Here is a 23959-nt window from a genome sequence, read left to right on the forward strand (position 1 = left end):
CCCATTTTGCGCGCACCGTCTCTCGTCGGAGCTCCAGCAACAAAGAGACCGGTGTATGAAGCACCCAAGCTGAATCGAAAAAAAAAAAAGAAAAACACAACACGCGGGTTTAGAGTTCGATCGATGCTCGACCCTCGGTCGAAGCTTGTTTCAGTGAACCGCGCGCTTTTGAAAGGAATGCTCATTAGTACCTACGTGACTCTTTGATGGTACACGAACGCTGGAACGCGTGCGTCCCGAGAGAGGCCCGCAGTGGAGGCCGCACACGGGTCCCTCTAGGAGGCACTCCTTAGCCTTCACTACTGGCTGTAAATGCGCCGAAAGTCGCATTCGTGCGCCAAAAAAATCAGTTCTTGACTTTCTCTTATAGAAATTTATTCGCGAATTTTTAACTCAAGGAGAGTATATTGGATGGCGACACTAACCTTACTCTTGCACCTCTCTTGACAAACCAGTGTCATTAAACAAGCTTCTCTGAAAGAAGTAACCCGGAAGGGAAGTCGACTGCCCAACAATTCCTGCTAAAACATTCACCTCACGGCACTTTTCGATTTTTTCTTTGGCACATTCATGCGTGTACTTTCAAGTTCTTTTTTACAGAGCATATAGTTTCGGAAGGCAGAGTGCGTAGAGCTAAAAAAAATGCTGTCTTTGCGAATTGCCTGTCTTCCAAGTTCTGTATTTTGATGTTAGCGCAGACTACTTTTAAAAACCAAATGTCGAGCAAGTTTTAAAATAACAAATTTTGTTTGTACAGTACTAAAAGAAGCGACTCGATAAATGATTAAAAGTTTTCTTGTCCTTGTTGCCTTGTTGGTAAACTTCTTCAACAGATTTAGGGCTATATATTAGTTTTGTTACTGTAACCTTTAAACGTCGTGCCAGGCCATGCCAACCTCAGTTTGCCAGGCGCAAACTGAGGCTTTGGCACCGAGCGTCAACAAAGATGTGGCATGAGTCATTTTTTTTTACGCGAGTGACAAGATGAATATACTGTGCACACTTCATATAATTTTGTATATAAAAATGTATATGCTTTCGAGTATATACTGCACAGCCACTTTTCAGACTGGACTTTCGCTTTGCGTTCGCGCGGGGCTTCATCTGCCGGAGTAGAGCGTCGTAGGCTGTGCATGCTTCCCCCAAACTAATTCTCGCTTGTACTTTTTTTTAGGAAAACAAAAGAAAAGAAAACAAAACTGGCCATGGATGACATTGATTTCATCGCTTATCTGTCGCAAATATTAAAGCAGACAAGCTCTGACGACGGAATGCTCGGGTACTTTTTGACATGGTAAGGCAGAATACACTGCAACAAATTGATATTTTTTATATCATTATGAATTTTAAGAGCACGCGTAAAAACTAAGGTCTTTCAGTTTATTGCATTTCTGCACGGGACCTGCTCATAGCTAAGAATACGTATCTATATCCGATATGTACGTTGCGTATAAAAGCAGCTGTAAATCCAGGGCTGGGGTGCGCGTCCTTGCCTTTAATTATATTTGGCCCTCCGTTTTATTACCAGTGGTTTGTTCATCTGTCAGCCATGCACTATATGCCCCAGCAGCCTCAGGAGCAAACTGAGCCACTCCTTTGGGGCACGTTGGCTGGATTGAAGCAGCACGCATAAAGAATAAAAGTCAAGTTTAACATGTCATTATTTCCCCATTTTATCTAGCAGCACAAGCTCGAAACTAATAGTTCAGTATTTCAAGGCCTGCTCTTTTTTTTTTAACCCAAAGTACACCTTCTCGAAGGCATTAGACAGACAGAGAAGTGCACGACGGCGAGATTGCTAAAAGGACCTAATTACAAGAATCTTATCTCTCTGGCATGTTCGGAGTAAGAAGAATTTGCCGGAAAATTGGGACAGCAACAAGAAAGAGGAAATATTTGGCAGCTCATTAGAAACGTTAATTTCAGGGGTACAGCTGTAATTTTTGCAGGCAAATAAAAGATGTTACCACTGAAGCAAGATAGTGAGTTGTACATTATTCATTATTAATTCAGCGCTTGTGTCGTCGTCTTGCTTCCATTTTGTGGTCGTCTGGTTCGCGCTTCCCTTTTGAGATGGCTGTAACCACACAGCTTATCAGATCAACATATGTTGGTTTTATTTGGTTGTATGGGGTTTAATGTCCCAAAGCAACTCAAGCTATGAGGTACCCCCTAGTGTAAGGCTCCGGATGATTTCGACCACCCGGGGTTCTTTAACGTGCACTGGCATCGCACAGCACACGGGCCTCTAGAATTTCGCCTCCATCGCTGCGATCGCCGCAGCCGGAGTTCAACCTGCGTCTTTCGGTTCAGCAGCCGAGCACCACAACCAGTGAGTCACCACGGCGGCTAGATCAACATATGCATACAATTACAGTGCACTGAATGTAGACACCAACAGCACTTTTATAAATAACGATATCTGACGGTAAATAGGAGGGAGTCAATAGTTTTGATATCTTGAAATAGCTAAATCCATTTAAACTCCCAACTCTCATCTAAGAAATAACGCCTTATCTCCAAAAGAGAGAGGAAGAGCAAGGGAAACGTAGGCGTAATGCCCGGTTGGGTACCTTACGCATGGAGAGGGTCCCCTCAAAAAAAGATTGGGAAAGGTAAGAAATGAAAATTAATTGTTAAAGAATACATTATAAGATAATATATTTAGGCCAAATAATTATTCAACCCACCTAGCAGCGTGTCAAAAGTGAAAATATAATAACGTTTTCTTAAAAGTCAAAGAAGACTCCTAAAACAGCATGGTTGCAGCAGTGAGAATGTAATTAACGGTGGAAGGCCCTGTACTGAAGAATTAATATCTATTATCTTGGTGGTTGGGGCTTCGAGGAGTAGGCTGTTTTTTTTGTTTTTGTTTTTTCTCCTCAATGTGTTCTTCGTGCGAAGAAAGACTTAAATGGGTCCTACTCATCTACTTGTCACCTTGCGGTACCCATGTGTAACGGGCAGGGCGTCAATTAATTTGTCCTTTCGAAGGACAATACTAGGGGTGTTGTGAACATTTTGAGCTCATGATCGCGTTATATTGTCCGACACCGCTCTTTTTGTCGGAGTAAATCATTTTTTCCAAAAATGAACAAAGACAATTTTAAGGCGGCAATAAAAAGGACACTGAAGGAAAACTCAGCTGTATGATCGATTGTGGTGCTCTGCGTGGCGCTAAGATGACGTCAGAAAATTTGTCCGCAAAGCTAACGTGCGATCACTCAATGGCTAAACTGGCGACTGCAAGCGGCGAGCCGTTCAGGAAATGTCATCTGTGACTACAAACGACCCCGAATTTGTCTCATTTAGAAAACGCGGAACGATTCTTAATGACCGCACATCGCTTGTGACGTTACCAAGCAGGATTGTCGGCATAAATGACCGAACTTGAGGCCACGAAATGGAGGACCTCAAAATTGAGTTGTGAAAAAACAATATGCGGCAAGGCTGCTAAATTTGGCACGAATGGTCAGCACAGCTGGAAGAACATGCAGAGGGAGTTTCGTTAAAATGCGTTTTTCGCATAAAAATCCTGGGGTCGCCGTCAATAATGATTTGTGAAATTCATCGCAAGTCTGCTTTACTCAATTTATATGATCTTTCGATTCGTTGCCGACCTCGCGGTTATTAAAACTTCTTAACACACTGAAGAAAGCGCCTCCGGCATCACTGAGAACGCCTAACACTCTAGTTACTCAGGCAACATGCACTTTCATGAGGGCACCAGCAGTTACGCAAAAAATAGACAGAAAACGGGAATCTCTAAATTCATTTCTCTTTTAGTTTAAGCGCAAAAAAAAAACAGCATAAAGAAAGGCAAAGAACAAGAGTGTCTGCATTCATCGAGGGCACTAAGGAGAAAGAGAGAGAAAGAAAAAAAAAACACAAAGAAGTCGCACTAACGCAGGGCTATAGCCTGCGCTCAACCCTCAATGTCCTGCGCAGTGTGCGCTTGAAGTGCACTTCGACAGCTCAACAAAGAAATTGGAGAAAGGTAAAATAAAAGCTGGTATCTTGAGTAACATTCCCTTAAAAAAAGATGCGCGGAGCGTGGACGAGAATGCCCATCCCATAACCGCGTCTCTTTATTGCACACTTGCGTTCTTCCTTTTTTTTCGGGGGCACGTCAACTTTACTTTCTCGCAAGCACTCGCCAAGCTCTATTATGTCTCGAAGAGATGCCTTCGCGTTTCGCACTATTCACATCTTAAATCTCGAAAAAGACAAAGAACAAAAAAGAAAAAACTGCAGCCATTTTTTCTTGCTCATTGCTCTTTTTATCCGAGTGAATAGGGGAAAAAATAACGAATGAAAAGATAGCGGGAGCCGGCTCCTGTTCCCCGCTAAGCGTTCAGCCAAAACAAACAAACAAAAAACGAACACGCCAGAAAGGGGACTAAAACAAGACAGAGTGCGTAGGTGGCAAGAAACGGTGGCGGAGCGGAACTTTATAAGCGAGTTTTCTCGATGCGAGCTGGTGGGCCGTGTCTTTCTTGAGAGAAAATGCCGCCCGCATCTCGACTGGCTCGCAGCGAAAGCGGCGCGCCCTGGTGATCATGATGATGCTCCGAACGATGACGACCCCCCGAGTGCGGGCCGGCGGCGGAAGAACTGGCTGCGCCGGCAGCGCCGCGCCCTGGTATGGCAGAGGAGCTCTGGCCTCCGGAATGGGCTGTGGGGGAGAGCCGCTATGGGTCGACGGAGGGGGGCGGGGAGGTCGCCGGGCGCGCATCGATGAACCAGGGGTGCGCACTGGTTTCTCCAGCCTCTCGCGCGACGATCGGCTTGCGTCATCTTCTGGTTGCTCCTATTCCTATGCGTATAGATGTATACGCGAGTATGGATTCTGGGGTTGCTGCTACTATAGTAGCGACTAGCGATGTGTCCGCCCCCTCTATCTCTCTCTTTCCCCCTTCGTCTCCCTGCCTCTCGGTGCAGAGAGACGACTTCCTCTTTCCCCCAGCCTCTGAAGCGCCTTTTCTTTTTTTCTTCGTTCGGTTTTTGAGAGGGGAAGAGGGAAGGGTGAGTGCAGAGGGTGGCCTGAAGAGGGTGGCCTGATTTTCAATGAAGTCACTAAGACGGCGCGCGAACTCTTGCCGACGAGCGGGACTAGCGGTGACGGCAGAGGAGCATAAACTTTGGAGTTGGACATACGACCTAATCGAGTGAAAGCCTTGTGTTGCTAAGGTAAAGCTGTCTAGAAACCAAGCCACTGTCGCTAGGGTAACCTGTGGCCTGAGGGTCGCTGTAAGCTGGGAGGAACATTTTTTTTTTGACGCCTATATAATAGTGTGTGCCGACTTGAGACATTAAATAAATCAAGCAGACAAAGAACCTCAAGAAGAAACAAGAATTTTTTAGCTTCTTTCGAACGGCGTGCGGCCGGCCAGCCGTTAAAAATCAGCCGATAGAGTTCTATTTATTTATTACTCACGTAACTTCGCTGCCCTGACGGCATTACAGTATATGAGCATATTGTATTGCTTCAGGAGCTTCAAGAAGCTATCGGAAAGTGGCCTTTGGAGGCTCGTTAGTCGGCTTCTTCCGAAGTAGCCACTAGACCATGCCAGTTCTTTTCTTTTTTCTGGAAGTTTCAGACAGAAAGGTTCAGGTCGATTGCTGTGCGGTGAAGTTGTAAGCTAGGAACATTATAGCGCCAACAAAGTATTTGTTCGCGCGTCCGAAAATGTAATCAGAAATAAGGTATGCTTCCACTTTTTGCGGGGTATATCACTGTTCTTGTTGCAAAAAAAGAAAAAAAAATGTCCCTCTCAGAGCTACTCCTACGTTGCAAAGGTTAATGCAATTGAGCGCTGCGGATAATATCGGCCATCTAGTGCAAGCCTGCGATTTTGTGCTAACAGCAAATTTCCACCGGTACATTGCCACGACACTGGGTTTTCTCATCGATGTTTATTTTTTAAGAAAGGGCTAATAGCTCTGCTTTGATGTATATTTTCAGAATCGACAAGATAGGACATGTCAAAATACTTAAATAGTCGATTAGAAAACTGACGCAGGGGTCTCGTCAAAAATTATAGAAAACCTGATTTCAACAAAAGTTGGTTGTTAAGACAAGCACTGCAACACAGTGCTCAGATAATTATTTAGTGCTTTTATAAAGTTCTTTGTAAATGAAGCTACTTCAACAACTCTAAGACTGTAGCAAGAGTAGCAAGAGTAGCAAGAGTCGGAGCGCAAAGCAAAGTAACCGAACATTTGAAAGTGCCTTTCTGATGTACATCCGCTGTGCCCTGTGACAAAGCTGAGCATTTCCGCCTTAACGCTGAGTCAAGGCTTCTTTAATTATTCCTATTTTTTTTTGTCAATTTTGCTCGAGGTCTTTCTACCCGTTTCTTCAGCGTTATTTCTCACCACATGCAGAGGGTCAGTTTTCGTCAATAGCACGCGTAGGTTCCTTTCTCACACTGCACTCAACTCAAGACACATAGCAGGCCAAAGCATAAGAGTGACTCAACTGCTTGTGAATCTGTCCTCCTGAAGAGCGCGGTAAATTGTTAGGAGAGGAGACTTCGACAATGGGACTTTGCCATTCGGAACATTACCAAAAGCAAAAGCTCGGATAGATGAGATAAAGCCAATTAACTAAGCTTAATTCGACGAGGACATGGTTCGCCGAACCCTTATTCTGTTTGGTAGCGCGAAACCTTGCTGGCGTATTGCATTTTATTTATTTTTTACCATTGCAGTTTGGCTCATGGTGAGGCTGCGAGAAAAATAAATTAATAGAGGAAAAAAGTTAGCGTGCGTGCTCTGCAGCTAAAAGAAATTTGAAACAGACTAGATCGTGCTAGCTAAGCTTCTCCGTGCTCCAGCTGCAGAAGCAGAAGCGAGCATCTCGCAAGCAACACTGGGAACTTGTGAGAGGCACTCATATGTGTTCGCAGGGCCCAGCAAGAGAAAACTGACGTCTGTTTTGTCAGGATCACTCGGCCGTGTCTTGGGTTCATTATCTTGTCTCCCATAGCTGCACAACTCTTATCGTGAGGCTCTTTGGTGATTTCTTTTCCTGTTCCCCCCCCCCCCCCCCCCCTTCGGGGCTTTTCTTCGTGCTTATCAGGTTGACGTGGCCGTACTCCATCCGAATCCATCTTCACTTCCTCGAAAGCTCTCCTTGCTGACTCGGAGTCTTCTTGTACCTGGTTCGTTTCTAGACGCTTCATTTTGTACGGCTTCACTTGGCAGCTCTGTCTTAATCTTAGTTTTATTTCTGCCGGCTTGTCTTTTATCCTTACTTTATTGGACAGGGGCTTCTCGGGAGAATACTTGTCCCATTACTTATTTGACACCGCTCTTTTGCCGTTTTGTTTCATGTCCATTCGCAGACCAATTGCTTTTCCGGGGAGCACCGAACGAGGCAATCTAGAGCAGCCAAGACGGAAATAGTTCTGGGGAACAGATGTTACCTTCGTCTTCATTAAGGTCCCGGCTCCTGAGTGGTCGGCTCTTTGCTGCGTATTCACAAGTAACGCGTTTTGCTGTTTGCACTGTACCTGCCAGTTTAGCGCGCAGAAACAATCCTGAGCCGAGTGCTGGGAATCCTGTAGCTTACCTGTTGGTGATCCGTCATTCGAAAATATTTTGTACTTAAGCTTTGCTTCAGCAAAGACAATTCTCTCATTACGTGAAACTGCATCATGAAAGCCGGCGTAAGGGGTCGGCGCAAACGTTGCGCAGGCGGACTGGTTTAAGTCATCGAAGTTGCAAAGAAAATAACATTTTGCGAGAGAATCACTGACTTCCCAAGATTATAAAAAGAAATCAATTGCTGTTGTCAACAAATATGTCGATTTTATTGGGAAACAATGTCTTTCCAGCTCAGAGCCCACGCGGAGTTATGCCTGCGTTGTCAACTCGCAGCCGTAATTAAATTAGTACTTCTCGTGTGATATGCAAACAAATCATGCTAAAAGTAAGGTGAGCATGCTAAATCCCATGAAAGAAACGAATTCAGCGAATTGTGCACAAGCATGCAAGAGCGCCATATGCCAAATAACAAAGCAAGCTTTGTCTGCAGGCTTCCGTTTCTGCGCCGAGTGTGCGATGACCACATGACGTAGTTTTAGAATGTTAAGAAGAGCTGCTTTGGAAAAGCGGCATTCAATTCCGCGTCAACCTTTCAAGCAGGATACAGAGTAGGTACTGCAGAATTCTGAACTTAATAAATTTAAGACTTAATTAGAAAAAAATGGCTAAACAATCAAGGAATCCTAGATTCAGCAAACGGGATAATAGGTATCGGAAAAAATATCAAATTATCCGCTATGAATTTCAAATATATATCAGTGGCATTGTCAACTAATATTAAGTACTTCACTTAGAACCGGAAGTCAGTGCAGAATGTTACAAAATCCAAAACAACCGGGAGCTCTTCTTAGGAGTATCGGTGCCCCATATCTGGAATATCCAGCCATTAGGCAGATGCGGCAAAACGTGACACAAATTTGTAAACCATTGCCTTTCTTTTTAATCACAGGCTTGAAAAAAAACAAATATTGCTGAAAAATTTCCCATCATCATGGCAACACGCTCGCCAAATGCGAAAAGACCTGCTTAAGAGGAACACAGTGCATTTTATCGAATTTTGAAACATCAGAAAATCGCGATTTGCTCCAGCCCACGCGACAAAATGAGACAGTGCACGGGGCACAGATGAGACATCCTTCTAAACCCAAGCCATTGCTCATTCTTGCATTGAATGCACATAATGCTGGCTTCGTGGATATCTAGAAAATCTTTGAGACTGTAATCGAAACACAAACACTCTACTGAGACCGAACCTGACACTGTTTTGTTCAAAGGCCTATTGCAGCCGTGTTTTTGCGTGTAGCCTTGTTGCGTGATATTTTTCTAATTTTGCGGCCTTCGTCGCAACTTTTCTCTTTTATTCTCACAGTTGTTGTTCTTTCGATCCGCTCTGTTGTATGGACATGCGATTTGGTTCGATTCGTAACGCGTGAAGACGACGTTTTGAATGTCATTGCAGGCCGGATAAAAACAAAAACTAGCTACAATATTCGAATGCGTTGTACAAGAAGCTGTTCTTAGCCGCCGGACTAAGTGCAATGCTGAGGTTTTCAAGACTTTTTATGCGGTTTCTGGCTTTCATATTCTTTCATTTTCTTAACTGCTTTGTGGTAGAAGCCTCCGGGAACATTAAAATGATTGATGGCGCAGTCGCTGCTTGTATCTCTCTGAACTTTTTTCGTGTTTTTTGTGCTCTAGTCGCTTTTCAATGTTTTTTGTAGAGAGGGAATACAGGTGTAGAGTTTCATAGCAATTACTGAAACTATTATCTTTACTTTAGTAACTTCAGGCCACCAAAATGTGGCGTTTTGCTCCATGTGGTGCTAAAATATTTTTTTCTTAAAAACTGAAGGGGTGAATATTCTTAAACTTTACATGAGATAAGACGAATAACAAACTCTAATAAAAAATCCGTTGATCTACAACGAGAGTCTGACTGAACGGCACTGTTTTGAAAGATTCGAAGTGAAGAATTTTGTGTCTTTCCGGCCGCTCTTTCATTCACCCAGTCTCACTTTGCACTTTATTGCTCTGCATAAAAGAATCCTAAACGGTCAGTATTACAAAAATTTGTAGTAAATATCTGGTAGGTTATTCTGGATAAATTTCATGTTAATATGCTTGCGAATTTAAAAATTAATGGGTGCTCAGTACCAAACTGTCGCATTTTGCGCTACTCCTACTAAAAACATGAAATTTCTTGCAAGCAAAGCAATGTGGTCAACCTATAGAATAGTGTAGATCTTTGGATGACGGCGGTTATTTTAATATTGTAAAGCATGGAGCCTTGTACACGGAGTGTCCTACCTCACCAACCGTGACTGGTAAATGACATTGCTAAATTAAGAGATATCCACCAAAATGACTGGAAAAAATTCAGCGCTATTAAAATACGGGGCAAAATTTGTAGTTTGTGTGTTGTGAATTATTCGTGATTTTCATTCGAAATAGAAGGCAAGCAATCATGAATTATACGAAGAGCCTATTGCAGAGTATGAAGCCTTTTATACATACATACATACATACATATATATATATATATATATATATATATATAAAAGATAAAGTCACCAGAACTTGAAAAACATAAGATTTAATTCACGACGTTTCGGCTGGAGGACCAGCCTTTTTCAGCTTTTTTCAGAAACAAGCAGCTTTTATAGCATCCGCGGATGCTATCGCTATAAAAGCTGCTTGTTTCAAATACTGTACTACACTCGAAAAAGGCTGGTCCTCCAGCCGAAACGTCGTGAATTAAATCTTGTTATGTTTTTCAAGTTCTGGTGACTTTATCTTATATTAATCAATCAGCTTCCAAGAAATAATTTTTGATATATCTATATCTATATATATATATATATATATATATATATATATATATATATATATATATATATATATATATATATATATATATATATATATATATATATATATATATATACCTTTTACAGGAGCCCTTCCTTCTCCATAGAGCGAAGAGGAGGACTCCGCAGTTGTTAACAGGTATGCGCGGCCACTGTCGACATCGAAAGGTCAAGCTCGGAAGTCGTTCTCAGCTCATGCCGTTTGCACGGCAGTCGACCTCAAAGAGCAGAGCGCTCCTCCAATTCGCAAGCCTCACAGCAGTTTTGAGCACGTCTCTGCATACTTCAAGAGCGTGGAGACGTGCCCTCACATATAATTACAACAGGAAATCGCTGGCCCTTTAATTACTGCTACATGTGTTCTTCAATAGTTCCCTCAAGTTCTCGCCCTTCTAGCGAATGTACAATTTTAAACAAGTGGTAGCTGCGCACTTCGCACCCTCTACAGGGGCCCACTTCAGACCTGAGCTGCTTTTCTTGTGATTGTTGGGAACCTCCCGCGCGGGTGACTGCTTAGATAAAAACGTGTCTCACATGGTGCTTCTATATTTAGAGCTCAGATGTGTTGCGTTTTTATTCAATGCGCATGGCTTCAAGAATGACGAGGGAAAGGAAAGTGCGCAAGTATGTTTTTGCTTTCTCAATTACGGTGAATCTACCCCGTCTCCTCGCTTTCCCCGGGAGACCGGTACAAATTATGCACCGGGAGCGGGCAACAACTGTATCTGAGAAGCACTCTTTCCGCCCTCTGTCAATTGCGTCTGGAATTGTTAACGAATTCGTCGCGGAAATAAAGAAAAAACACGGCGGTTGCCTACGAGCAAAATCATAGCGACGTATGCGTTTCACATGTCTTCATTTTTCTTGCTTTTTTTATGCATGCAAGAACAGAGTCTTAAAGGCAGACTGAGGCCAACTACATCGAATTACTGTTCTCAGTAAAAATTGATTCTCTGCCTTTGTCTGGGTACACTGACGTACTTTGGTATACAAAAGACGCATTTATGGCTGTGTAAATTGAGTTTAGCGTTCTTTCCGCCACTCGATTCAAAACTTGCATCGCTCGCAACGAAAAGGACTGGTTGCTGCCATTTTGAAGCGAATGACAGTGTAACGTAGCCTCTGGGATCGGCGTCAGAAATTCGGTGTAGACTCGGTGTAGAAATCGGTGTAGAAATCGGCCGGTGGGGCGGCATCGGTGTTTCGTTTTTTTGGTCTTATAAAAGTTCCCTTTACGCTGAGAGTGGTTTCTCTGCTATTAGAATACCGTTGCCTATCGATAAAAGCCAACTTCAATTTTTCGCAGTGTCCCATTAAGAACGAAAGAAAGAAAAGAAGAGACAAAGGCCAGTTTTTTGCTTTGGAACGGTATTTCGCGTAAACGTGAGATGTCCGGGCTTTCTTGCGTATGAAGTGGAGTGCTTACGAGCTCGTTACTTTCATTTGGTTTCCATCGCATTGTAGCCTTGACGTGAAGAAGCACTGTAACATTATTTCGTACTTTTTGATGTACGCTATAGACCTTTTTCAGATGCGCGCGGCCATCTTTCTACAGCAGCGCCGTCTTGCGTCTGGCCGATTTCTCCGCCATGTTGGCTTGGGCGGCCGCCGCTGCGATACAGGCAGCGAGTACTCGCCGCGCTGTTCAGCCTTATCCGAGTGTTGATTTTTGCGTGATTTTGGCCTGCAAAGTGTTGCACTGTATGCACTGAACAACTGTGAACAAAATGGCCCGTGTTTCGGCGAGCGGCGACGCGGATGTTTCCCTGCAAGTTGTGCTGAAAATCTGCATTGGAGGTGCGCTTCTACGCAAGTGTGCGCAATTTCTTTAACGGCTTTCTGGTATCTATAATGGAGACATTTATTAATGCGAGCACGGAGCTTGCTGAGCGCTTCTATGTTGTAGTTATAATTATAAAAGAAAAACCGCTCCCTTCCGAGCTAACAGCAGTGTTGCTGTCAAGCGCTCAAGCGGTCTGATCTGCGTTGCGCCGGTGACACGAACTGATTGAAATTGCGCTCGACCGCGTCTTTCACTACATTTTCCCTCCGCACTGTCCTAAAAAACGGTACTTTCTGTATTGCTACATGGAGAAGGCAGCGCTGGAGCGCATAAGCGCACAGAATTCTGTTCCGGCTTTTGGCTTTGCATAAATTCCTTGATTACTTCGTACTAACGGTAAAATAACTGGTGAAGCGTGCACATGTAGGGTGGTCCACTCTTAGCGTGGACATGCGAGTGTGTGGCAGCGCTCTTCGGAGCACCAGTGCATCCGTCGGCGGCGTGCGTCGAAGCAAAGTGTCGCAGGAACAGAGGAAACTGGATTTGGAGCTTCGCGTCGTCTGACATTTCGCTGAACTCAGAAAAAGAAGTAGTAGAGAGCCGTGGCCTTTGAACGCGATGTAATTTATACACTTGAAACTGGTGCACCTGCTGTGACAGTTATTGAGGTGCATATCTGCTTGGTCAGTCTCGGGTGCGGCCGCTGATTAATGCCGAAAGAGCGAGAAAGCGCGGGCGTGTGGTCGGGTGGGCACTGCGTGCCTGCTGATTGCACGTCCCTAATAGACACATCTTTTTTAAACAATCGGGACTTTGCATTATGGCGTCGGTTGAAAAAAGAATTTGGTCGAAGCATGAGGTGTCACGATGCAAGGTGGACACGCCAAAGCTGCGGCCTTCAGTTTTTTAAGTCCTGCTGGTTTATCGGATATTTACTGCAAGCAAACAGCTGTGGCATTTGCGCAATGCATCACGGCTTTCAAGTACTGTCAAATAGCTATGTTTACAGTGCCGTTGTTTTTATGTAATCAGTCGCCAGTATCGGCAGTTAGTTATAACAGAAATGTTTCACGTAACCCGCCGTGCTGCTGCATCATTTACCCAAGTTATTACTTATGTTTTGATTTTGCAAGGGTTACAGACAACACATATCTTAGCGACATCAGCAGTAGGTGCTCGCGTGTAAGGTATGTGTAGCTGAAAAAGCCCGCAACCGCACTGCCGCCGTGGCTCTCTGTGTTCTTCACACTGCTCCGCTTCAAGCCGCCTTCGCTTAATGTAGTTGTTTGAACAGCAGACGACTGCGCAGTGGTTTCCCGAAGACCTCGTTGCAGCTTTAATCGCACATACACCCAAATCGGGCTAATACAGCTAGGCAACCGCATACAGTAAACACGGAGAACCGCAGAGAACGCACGGGAAGCACGGACACCGCCTTTCCGAACCAGCCAGAGAGGAGGAAAGCAACATGGCGGTGTTCGGCGCGCTGGGAGCGAGGCTAAAACTGAAAAAGGTCTATTAGTAAGCCAACGAGTAAAAAAATAAACGCTGGGAAACGGGGCCGAGCAAGACGATATCGAAGAAAAAGAATTCCAGGCGTCCACTTTTACAGGTCCGTTCGGTAGCCTATTTATTGTGTTTGAGAGTGTTTTTGACAACGTATAGCGTGAGTTTAAAGATGAGTGCCATGTTAGCTGTGTAATTCCTGGCGAGGAAAGGCTCACTAAAAATGCACTCAAGGCCGTGAATGCTTGAAAGGTGCATCCATGTGAGAGATTTCGAATATATGCTAATAACGCCTTAGTGCACACATTTCTCAAAAGCTCATCCGTGGAAAAAAAAAGGAATAAATTGCTGTTATTTCAATGTTACCTCGCTATGTAAAGGAAAAAAGCATGCACTGATTGCGAGGTGCAAAACTGCTATATATTTTTGCAGCACCTAGGTTTGCTTGAATCATTCTTGAATTAGCTATCATATCTTCTTACAACTGCCCTGAAATAACAAAGTTTTGCTTCACTCTCTAGTTTCGCGTTCACAGTAGCCGTCACGTGGCATATATTTAATGGCACAAAAATTGCGCAATGAGCTCTCAAATTATAAACCACGTGCGACAAGTCTTTAAGAACATGCTATTAACGCTCCTTGTTGAAAGCTCTTTTTTTTACACTTTTAATAGCTGCGGTGTTGCAACCTTGCAGGTAGATTTCGCGTTGTGTGATTCAGCTGCTGCTAACGTCATTGTTAATGGCCGCAAAATAAAGAAATGCGCATGCGGAATTCGTGCCCACAAACGCGGTGCCGCACCGCTGAAAATTATGCTAGCCAGAGAGGTCCGACTAGAAACTTCTATTTCCGTTTCGGTTCCAGTTTATCAGTGTTAGCGAAGATACCATGCACGTATAGCCGCTGGCTCGTTTCCACTACGGCAAATGGGACTGGTAAGGTCGCGCGGTGGACTATGACATTGTGTGGACGAAGCCATCGCCCTATGGACGCTACGGCTGAGGGAAGTGACGGGTTCAATTTCCCACGTACTGGTGAAGGAGCATGGTACAGAGCCGTGCAGGCCTCATGTGGGTACTTACAAGCGTCCACAGTCTTGAAGATCCATACCGATTGATTGCTGTGGAGGCTTGGCGCAACGCAGTCGGATGGTTCTCTTTGTCGGTAGATTTCTTTCGCTCTGTTTGTGTATTCGAGTTGACCCGCATGGAACACAAGGCAGGAAAATTGTGCGTACACAGTTGCGTAATTGCCAGATCATCTAATTCTTTGCCACTCCATGCTGCAGGTCCTTGGAACGACTGCTTTGATCTTTACATGCCTAATTTAAATTCGTGATGTGGGCAGTACGCTTAGCGATCATGACAGATGAACTCTGAAGAGGCTGATGGCTTCAGTTTTGATGCCTTATGTCCCGTTTATACTTTTTTGTCAGCGTGTGATCAAATGATTCCAAAAATTCACTAGAGGCATAATCACTGCCTTCTGCTGCAAGCACTATAAAACACCAATTATCAGTTTTAAACGAAATTACATGTGCGATAAATTGTGATGTATGGGAGAATATGAGCCACTTCTTTTGACGAGGACAGGAAGACTCACCTGAAAACCTGAAAATGAACTAAAGAGAAACATATGCACAGGGTTTGAAACCTTGTCTTTGAAACACAAGGCGCACGGCAAGTCAATACCCACGAGGAAGCGAAAATTTCATGAGGATAAACTCAATAACTCAATCATAATTCGATGTGGATTAGAACACATTAGGTGATAACTCGTGGAAAAATTGTTAGGCAGAAAATAACCCACTACTTCTTCGCCTTCAAAGCGGCCGTGTCTGTCAACACTACCTGTGTCAGACACACAAGACCTTTAGCTACTTTATAAACACAAAATTCAATGATGAAGAGACATTGAGAAGTGCTCGCGACTATTCAGCTTCGCAACGTTAATAAAACATCAGGGCTTCTATAACTTTACTGCACATTGCTTCTGCCAGATCTTGGTTTTGTTCAGATGGACCTAAGAAATTCCAAAAGTTCTGTTGTGCTTGTTCAGCACAGTCTTTGATGCCGAGAGTGACCCAAATATGTTTGGAGGGTGAGTAGCAACACGGCCGCCGTCCCATCGGACAGAAAGGAATATACGACTACGACTGACGACATTTAGTTTCCAGTATGAACCTTGCGCTGGTCTAAAAAAGGATTGCACCAATAAATTCTGTTCACGGACGGGGCGAGTGCCCATGGAGTACTCACGATAAACTCGGGCATCGACTGGGTTGTTCTGAACTGCATGCGCCGGATGCCATTAATGTCATAGTTACTTAACACAAAACAATGTATCTTCACATCTACCTGCTGCTTCTGTTTACTGCAACCGTTGTGCCAGTTGTTCTTTCATAATCAGCACTTTCACAAGGGCATCGACATAAAGTTCGTCTCTGTCTTTATGAGACGAAAAGCCACTGTAAGCAGGCAAGCTATGAAAAGAGGCTTTCGAAAAGGTGGCTTCCACAGGCCTACAAATATTCTCCGGAATCATTAATGAAACAACAAAAAAAAACTTCAATTATAGTCCGCATAGGAGACGCCAAGTAAACTCAGTGCTCCCATCTGTCCTGCCACGTCGAAGTAAGCTCGGCACTGATGATTCAGCCTAGTAAAAGGCACATGGGTTCTTTTATCCAACTCTGATACCTAAGGTATTTCATGCGATTCTGCATAGACCGGTAACCACTTCGCACTTGTGCCAAGCTACGGGGTGATCACTGCCAGGCATTGAGGGCAGTTCTTATTCATCCTCTCGCACGTTTCAGAGGTCAACGCTGCGCCGAAGTTAACGCCTAACAAAAATAGCGCAGGAACAGAACAAGGACAAGCAAGAACATACACGAGCTCCAACTTCCAACAGTTTGTTGTGAACCATGTGTGTCCTTGCTTGTCCTTGTTCTGTTCCTGCGCTATTTTTGTTGACATGTGTTACCAACAAGCCCAAGCTGCCACCTTAATAGTTAACGCCTAAGCCATTAGTAAACTTCAGCTTGGCACCTCTGACGCCTAGTTATTTCCACTGCAGACTGGCACAACATGTTAGCGAGGAAATGCAGACGAGACATGTTTTTTTTTTTTCAGCGTTTAGCCTGTATTCTCCTGAATGGGCGCAGAACGCAAACATTTTGATGTGTTGAAGCTTGAATTTAAGGTCATGCAAAAACAACATTACGAACAGCCCTCCCTTATTTTAGTAAACTGAATTGTGTTTATGTGTGAGATCATTTTTTTGTTGTTACAAAGGAAAAGTTAGCCACTGAATTTAAGCAATTGTTCGGTGCCCATCTCCTTGTTAAAATGGTATTGCATAACCAATGCCATTGATGAACGCAATATGCAGCTTGATGTGTATGCGTCGCTTTTTTGTTATTTAGAATCATGTGACGAGTAATTTCATGTGACAACAACTCTTGCTTGTTTCAGAACCGAAACGTGCAAAATACCGACTTCTCAGTGCCTCTTCATTCCACTGGTTCTTTACAAATGCGTTACAACGTTGTTGACAATGAACAATGAGGGTGAAATCGAGAAGGCGATGAGTTTCTGGCATCCAAAAGTGAAACTTTTTCGACAATATTTAAACAAAAAAACGCATCTATTTTCATGAACAGAAGAGATGAAAAATCTGGCATCTACAGGATAGGACATTTATTTTGAACGGATACATAACCAGAACAAAGTAAATCGGATGCTTATGCTTTCCTCGTAGGTGTCGACCAACCTTGCGCCTTAGACATCCTTAGGGGCTTATTTCTTATATTCCACAAATACAGTCCAAGGCATGCACTTGGACCAAGGCATGCACTGAACACAATGTTTTAGCCACAAAAGTTTCAACGGGAATAGTACTTGATCATTGTTTTGGCGTCTTATTTTTGCTTCAAAGAAAGAAAGGGCTGATTTGGTGAACGTAATGGGGAAAAAAACTGCAGAAAACAAATTTGTAGCGTAGTTACTTCAGTCGAAATACTGGCATTGGAACCAGATACAAAAAGTTGGCATCTGCGCTTCTACGGCACTGACAAATTACAGCGCGCGGTTTAACCTCAAAATAAGCCTATTTGTCCTTTCAGTCAAGCGCCGATGAAAAGCAACCATTACGTAGACAAGAATAACTCTGCTACGAACGATACATACGCTGAGGTTTGTCTGAGCACTTTTTCAGATGATTGCGTTCAAAGGCCGCCCATCAAAATGGCACACATATTTGGAAAGAAGACGGCAGAGCGCAAACCTTTACTCTCTACCTCTGCTCTGCGGTACCGTTAAGTTAAAAGTCGATTGCCTAGTAGCAGAGAAAAGCAGCAAAACTTGACAAGCCTGATTTCCAAGCCGGGTCTCTTTACTGTTTACTTGCTGGATGTCAGAACTAAAATGCCAAGGTAAAATTTTACTTTAATACTTGCTGTTGGCGATACGCTCGTGACCTTTAGTCTGTGAATTTGCCTGCCTAAATTTAAGCATTCTTCTCATGTGCGCTTCTTGAGCATTAATATGCATTATGCGCACGTACACATTAGTATGCCACTCGAGGGAAGCGGCCGTGTACTAAGCCGCGCATCTAAGTGAAAATAATTGAAACCGTAGCACGTAGAAGCAATTTAGGAACATCTAGGCTCTGAGACTATTGAAAATGCGCCACTCAAATCACTAACTTTCGCCTTTTCACTCGTTGCCGTTAACGTCTGCCCCGATCTAAGGGAATGAAATTTAGATTCAGCCCGTTCTTTCTTGATTATCGTAGCAAAGATAAACCACTCCGAGGAAGTGGCGCATTCATTATGCTTGCGCTCTAGATTCTATGCAGGCTGAAGCAATTCAGCAGTCTTGTAAGGCCCGCAAAAGTGCTGAAAGCTTAGAGAAAAGAAAGGGGAGGGGGAATGGTGACGCACCTCACGGGATTGAAACTTTCAAGGTTTTATAATCACTACCACGCTCAAAAAACAAAAAAAAAAACTGCGAGCCGCTTTTATCATCTGCGATGCCAAAATTAACCAGTAATTCTCACTCCGCCATTTTATTAAGCTCTCGAGTGGTAAGCCAGTACTATTATAAAGTTTGTGAACTAGTCAATTTATTTTTGTCCCGTGCCCTTGCTTCGCGTTGGATTTCAGCGAAGCTGTTGGTCGGAAGTTTCACAGAGACAGTTTGCCAAGCATCTGCTGCAACTGGAAGACCGTTTCTGACTCCTGTGTTTAGCTAAACGTGCCGAATTATCTTTCCTTGTCTTGGCGATGCTGAGAAGAGCGCGCCATATCTGAGCAAACGGTTCCTGCAGTGCCTCTTTAATGCCGTTCGCTGGCAAACCCGGTCGCTCTTTGGACAATCATCCCCTGCAGCGGTTCGGCAGGCGGTGTCCCTGTCGCCACTGCCCGCAGGCCGCGCGAAGGGCGCGGCTCCGCAGGAAGGCGCTCGGGGGAATAGGGGCGCAGCTGTTGGAGCACTTCTCTTAATTAAATTCTGCACGCTTTCGCGGGCCTTTTCTGACCAGTCTGCACGCTGTGATTGGGTCACACGCAGTCCAAGTTGCCAATAGAGCGACTCGGAAGACGATTTCTGTTTAATCTTCTCCGTCTCTAGTTTGCACGTTTCTTTCTCATTTCCCTCCTGTGCACAAACTTCCATTATCGTGAGAACGTTTTGAGAGTGGCGACACCGGCAGTTCTTCGATAGCTCGTTTCATTTTATTCTCTTGTTTGCTTAAGCGTGTAGTTTAACCTTGAGCGCAATCGTGCGGCCCTTTTCTCTACCTTTGTTTGTTCCGCATAGTTATTTTTGCAAACGAAAGTACATTAACAACTATAATGGAATCGCCCGGCAGTTCTTCAGTTGGAATTCCTACCGTTTCGATCCGACGGCTCAAGCGCCTTGCATCTGTCTCTGTCGCACTTTCATCGATTGCTGTAAGTCTATGCGCAATCGTTTGTGGACGCGCAATCAATGCGCAGTGCGCACCGTATTCTGCCGTTTCAGTCTCGTGAGTTGCGTCACCATAATTTGTTCTTATGCAACTCTATCGACGTTGCACGCAAGACGACGTGCGAATGCTGCACTAGGCAGGCATGCTAGCATGCAAGGAAAAGAATGCGCAGAAACAGTGAACACGTTTGGTGCAACCCAGCCGTCATGACTGATTAATAATCGTGCAGCCACGAAAAAGAGGGTTGGCGTGCGTGTTTCTTTGATTTGCGAAACCGGTGCCTATCATATTTTTCTTGCTTTTTTTGTTGTTACGACCTTTTGTATGTGGTATAGGTCTGTACGCAGATGGGACGAAGCACTTAAATAAGAGCCGTGGAGCTTTTGACTTGAACATTTAAGTTTTGTTCGCTTATTTTGTACAAGGTAAATCACCTATGGGATTCCAGTTTGCACCACTCATAGAGGTCCTCTTCATTCGAACATCATAGCCACGCTTGCAGATGCGTGGCCTTAGCACGAATATATGGCCTTTGTATAAGTAACTAAGTAACTAAACTATGTTATCACAATATTGCCACTACTCAAGGATCTAGTTTGAATTTTATTACTTGACCCTAGTTGTTCCAAAGCAAGCTGAAATAGAGCAAAGCTACTTGGTAAGCAAGCTGTAATCTCATGCTTTAGGAGACACGCGATACGCCACAGTTTTCCCGTAGTTTCTTTCTGCGTCCGCGTTTTGGATTTGCTACGTCCCGCTCTGATGGGACAGGAAAGGCCACAGTCGCTGCTCTCCTCTGGCCACTGGCCGTGTGAGTTAATTGACTAAGCGAGAAGCATGAATTCACACGTTTAGAATTTGAATTTTTAACATTGATTTCTTGCGCCACTGAGGTTTCTGTTTCTTGTAATTTCCCAACAAAACTAGTGCACAAGAGAAACAAAGCAGAGTTTCATTAATATGCAGAGTTGTTTAAAGCGGCCGAGGATACAACGTTTACCTATTCCGATACTCTTGCAGCCGTGCCATACACGGAACAGAGAACATCGTAACAGATAGTTCACCCTGTGTCACGGACTTATTTTAATATAAATAGGCTTGCTACAGTGAAAGCGGCTATCTATGGCATGGCCATATTTGGTCATGCGTACAGGCCGCCTCAAGTGTTCGGTGGGCGCGGAACTGAATTGCGTCGGAGCTTACGCATGGAACCTGAAATTGGATGGTACAGACTGCTTTCTTGTACGCGACCGACTCAGTACGCTGCGATAACTAAACAGCTAGCGAAGGCACCGATAAATTTAATTTCAGTCTAGGCTTCTGTGTTCGACACTCCTTTGAAGCCGTCTGTGATCACCCCTCCATGGCGTCCTTGCTATCAGCCGTCCTAACCTAACGTATAACCAACAAACCAGCTCGTCCTAACCAGCTCGTTCTAACCAGCTCGTATAGTTTGCTTGGTCCACACCTGCTTCAGGTACGATTCTTGAGAGCTGCGAACCAAAAGTAAGAACAGAAATACGCGTGCTTCCTAAGAGCGCAGCCACCGAGGCTTACGCGACATTAACGGCACACATTGTGTTCACTGTTCCTTGCACATCTGTTTACTTCGAGGGGGCCATCGGGGCGTGCAGGGTGGGAAGGATGGGGAGGGTGGAGAAATGACACGTATGTGACCGGCTGCACCGGCCTGGGGACAGGCGGCGAACGGTGTCCACTCACGGATGGCCAGTGTCAGAGTCTCCACGGGCACCCAGGCTGGATGCATTTTGTGGATGACCGCGGGCGACCGAGGTGCGTGTCGCCCGAACTCGAAGCCCTGCGAGAGAACAAGGGAAAGCTGTGTTGAGGCACGGCGGACAGACACTGACCGGGAGGAAAGGAGCCCCCTCGGCAACGTTGTGTCCGCTCCATCTCAGTGGGCGGGCACTCGCTGCCTTACACCGCGCGCTTTCGTGCTCTGCGTCGCGCTCGCAATGTGCGCGGATTTTTTTTTTTTTTTTCGTGATCAGCTTTCAGCTGACGGATCTCACGGTTGGAGCGGAGGAAAGGCGCAGAGCGCTTTCTGTGGAGCGCAGAGAGCCAGGTATACAGCTACGGCACTCTCGCATCGAGATCCGTTCAATGCAGTGCTGGGCCTTTTGGTTGTTTTTTTTTTTTTAAGGTTTAGTCGAGTTGGTGCGCTTTTCGTATTATTTTTTATTTTATAGCATTGCTGTAAGTCTGTGAGGAGGTTTCACTCCGCACGAAAGCAAACGTACAATTCAAAGAAAAACTAAGCAGCAATGCATTATGCAATAGGAAGAGCAAAAATAAGGTGACATTTGTTTTGTCATATGCGCCTCTTTATAAATTGAATACTCTGTATGATGGAGTAAAAATGCACGATATTATTGCGAGTTCCACTGCAAAACTCAATCTATAACAGGATCTCTATAATGTAGTTATTTCGTACAAAGATATGTCTGTTTCAATCTATGTCTGTCGAAAATGGTATTATGAAACATTTGAAAGACTTCAGTCGTTATTCCTATGCATAAGGGTGCCACCTCTCATGATGTTAAAAACTATCGTCCAATGTCATTCCTATCTTCGAGAAAACATTCGAGATTGTCCTTCGAAAGCTTCTTGCATTTTACTTCGAAAGAAAGGTCTGCAGTGCTCAGCGTTCTTTATGAAATGCGGATCAATTAAATTAACTTGGTGTCTTTTCTTTCCGGATCGTTCCTATAATTACAAACGGCGCGCAAATACACTGTGCAATGACGATCTTTCTAAGGCATTTGACTTAGCCTCGTTACTAATAAAAACTAGGAGCTGATGGTGTAAGTGGTTCTGTTTGTGCATTTAAGAAAAAATTATCTCAGTGAACGCAAAAGCTACGCCCGCACTTTTGGGCGCACTCTTAGACATATACTTTAGTAAATGTGTTCCGCAAGGCTCCGTACTTGCTCCCGTGAAGTTTAACACTTTTGTTCACGACTTGTCCACTGTTATCAAATGATAGCATATGCTTCAATATAAAGATGATTTTGAGTTGCTCATCCATGCTTCTCACCCAGCAGAACGCCTCATGCTACACGATATCTGCGCTGTGGAAAATGGTGCCTCTTCAAGTGGTCGTGTATTCTAGTACGAATGTGCACGGTGAATGCGAGCAGCTAACTCCCGACAAAAGCGATAATGGTACCAGCGCGTGGTAACGACATATTAAACCACTCCATTATATATTCACTACGGGTAAAGGGAAACAGGGCATTCATGGGAGGGTGAAATAACGTATCAGTACAAATGAGCAGTGCCACACGCTGGAACAGGATCTACGATGGATAAAACATTGATCTGAGGACATCAAAGCAGGTGCTACTACAAACATGGTTGCCATAGAACGTTAATGATGTTTAAATTCCTCTATTTTTAAATTTTGGAACGCTCCATATTACTCTTCAGCATAGCCTGTAGAAATACAGTTTGGTAATATTTAGATGCTTGAGTGCAGAAAAAAAAACTTCCTCCAGAGTACAAAACAAACAATACAAAGTGCAGACAAAAAGCTTGAAGTATTCGATCAGCGAGAAAATGATTGAGCACGCTTTCATAGTTGTTTAGCTGTTAGAAATGCACAATGAACTCAAATAGAGCGAAACTGTACAGCTGTTCGACGAAAGGCACCGAGGGAGGTAGTCAGTGACTCACGAGACTGAAGAAATATTGCAGCATTAGCCACGCATTTCGGTACTGGTGGCAGTGCGCATTCGTTGGTCGTTAACACTGCTACGAAGTTTTTTGTTTCTATTACTCCTCTTTCGTTGCCAGCATTGGCAAGCGCTGTTACAGAGACAAAGAAGTTAGTTTATTCTTGCACGACGGGGCTGGTTTGTAAGCGAAGAATCTCGATCATGAATGTCTAACTCTGCTTTATTAAGAAGCATGGCACTTGTGCATGATCTGAAACGTTCCGGGCTGTGCTTATAAACAGAGCTCCAGCGAGAGTTGTAGTGCTCATAACGGGTGAGAAGCGGCCGTGCGTGTGACTATCGTATCCGCCCACTTCTCTTTTTCTCGTCATGGGCTTAAGTTTAGCGAAACAAGATTGATGTTGAAGACCTTGTCTGCTGTACTCGAAGCGCTAGAGGTGAGACGGATGCCAAGCTCTGACCAGCTAAGCGCATTTTGTTGTGTCCTTGTTACGATTCACTGCAGCAGGCGCATGTTCGTTTCGGAAAGCCCTCAGGCACACCGGTGGAACTTCCTACCATTACCGTATATCCCACATTGC

General features: G+C 44.3%; 1 protein-coding gene across 1 annotated transcript in view; it reads right to left on the reverse strand.

The window, feature by feature from the left end:
• Nucleotides 1–23959, reverse strand: part of LOC149354199 (band 7 protein AGAP004871-like) — a 700472-nt gene that overhangs the window by 248477 nt on the left and 428036 nt on the right. Inside the window, exon 2 of the mRNA XM_089583162.1 lies at nucleotides 21403–21499. Coding sequence (XP_089439288.1) covers nucleotides 21403–21499 — 97 coding nt within the window. The remainder of the gene's footprint in view (nucleotides 1–21402; nucleotides 21500–23959) is intronic.

This window comes from Amblyomma mixtum, chromosome 3, assembly GCF_055824585.1.
Source record: "Amblyomma mixtum isolate Tamu chromosome 3, ASM5582458v1, whole genome shotgun sequence".
Classification (NCBI taxonomy): domain Eukaryota; kingdom Metazoa; phylum Arthropoda; class Arachnida; order Ixodida; family Ixodidae; genus Amblyomma; species Amblyomma mixtum.